General features: G+C 57.1%; 1 protein-coding gene across 3 annotated transcripts in view; it reads left to right on the top strand.

The window, feature by feature from the left end:
* The window catches only part of CTNS (cystinosin, lysosomal cystine transporter), an 18,770-nt gene that overhangs the window by 13,085 nt on the left and 4,561 nt on the right, over positions 1 to 1,124 (top strand). For all 3 annotated transcript variants that reach the window (XM_023518694.1, XM_003799116.3, XM_023518696.1), the window contains exons 7-8: positions 145 to 244; positions 338 to 457. In XM_023518694.1, coding sequence (XP_023374462.1) covers positions 145 to 244; positions 338 to 457 — 220 coding nt within the window. The remainder of the gene's footprint in view (positions 1 to 144; positions 245 to 337; positions 458 to 1,124) is intronic.

The following is a 1,124-nucleotide window of genomic DNA, read 5'->3' as shown; positions in this document are numbered from 1 at the left end:
TGTCAGGAGGGACCTAAGGACAGTGCTCTCCTTGGCAAGGGCTATGCCCTCCTTCTCCATGTGCTAGAAGCTCTGTCCCATTCCCGCAGTGGCCTCAGACCTCACCCCCTCCCCCGCCCTGCCTTGTCCCTTCTGCCCCTACAGTGTCATTGGTCTGAGCTTTGATTTCCTGGCCCTGAACCTGACAGGCTTTGTGGCCTACAGTGTGTTCAACATCGGCCTGCTTTGGGTGCCCTATATCAAGGTATGCCTGAGTGGGCCTGCCCCCCACCCCTGCTCAAGCTGCTTGGTGGCCTTGCTACCCCTCACTATTCAACTCTGCCCCACCCCAAAACAGGAGCAGTTTCTCCTCAAATACCCCAATGGAGTGAACCCTGTGGACAGTAACGATGTCTTCTTCAGCCTGCACGCAGTCGTCCTCACGCTGATTGTCATCATGCAATGCTGCCTGTATGAGGTGAGAGATCAGGCCTGGTGGCCTGGCCCACCAAGGCTGCTCCAGCCAACAGCAGCCCTGCCCACCACCTCTGCTGCCACTTGACGGAAGATGCAGAGATCCCTGGAAAAGAAATATGTACATTCATTCAGCACCTGCTTCCCAGGACTTAGATAATAGGGCAGGCCCTGTCCTGGGTACAGGGAACATCCTAAGAGTCCAAGCCCTCAGGGACCCTCCTAAGTCTGGGGTGAGGACACAGAGAGGCAGTGACAAACCAGCAGGCTGAGAACTGTGGCAAGGAGAACACAGGCAGCTCACAGAGCAGAGTGGAAGCCCTGAGCCCAGCTGGGGAGCAGGGCAGCAGGGCAGGGAAATGATGCTTAGGTATAGTGCGAGGATGAGGGGCAGCTGGGGCCTTCCCCTGGGAGGACAGAATGGTTAAGTTCGAGGAGCACTTGAGAGCACTTATCCTTAGGTCCCTCCTGACACTATCATCGATGCCACCCAATCCCTGCCTTCTTGAGAACTGGTTCCTTTCTCCATTCTCCACTCTCCCCCTGGGATTTCTCTTCTCCTCAATTCCTGGCCCCCGGAGGGAAGTCTGGAGGCCATCTGCAGAGGGGTGAGCAGAGGGGTACACCCAGGGTTCAGGGTGTCGGTGGGGGAGCTGGCTCAGGAGATGTCA

The sequence above is a fragment of the Otolemur garnettii genome, unplaced genomic scaffold, assembly GCF_000181295.1.
Source record: "Otolemur garnettii isolate 467f Iridium unplaced genomic scaffold, OtoGar3 scaffold00145, whole genome shotgun sequence".
NCBI lineage: Eukaryota > Metazoa > Chordata > Mammalia > Primates > Galagidae > Otolemur > Otolemur garnettii.
Note: the sequence above shows the minus strand (reverse complement) of the source record. Positions and strands in the feature narration are given on the sequence as shown.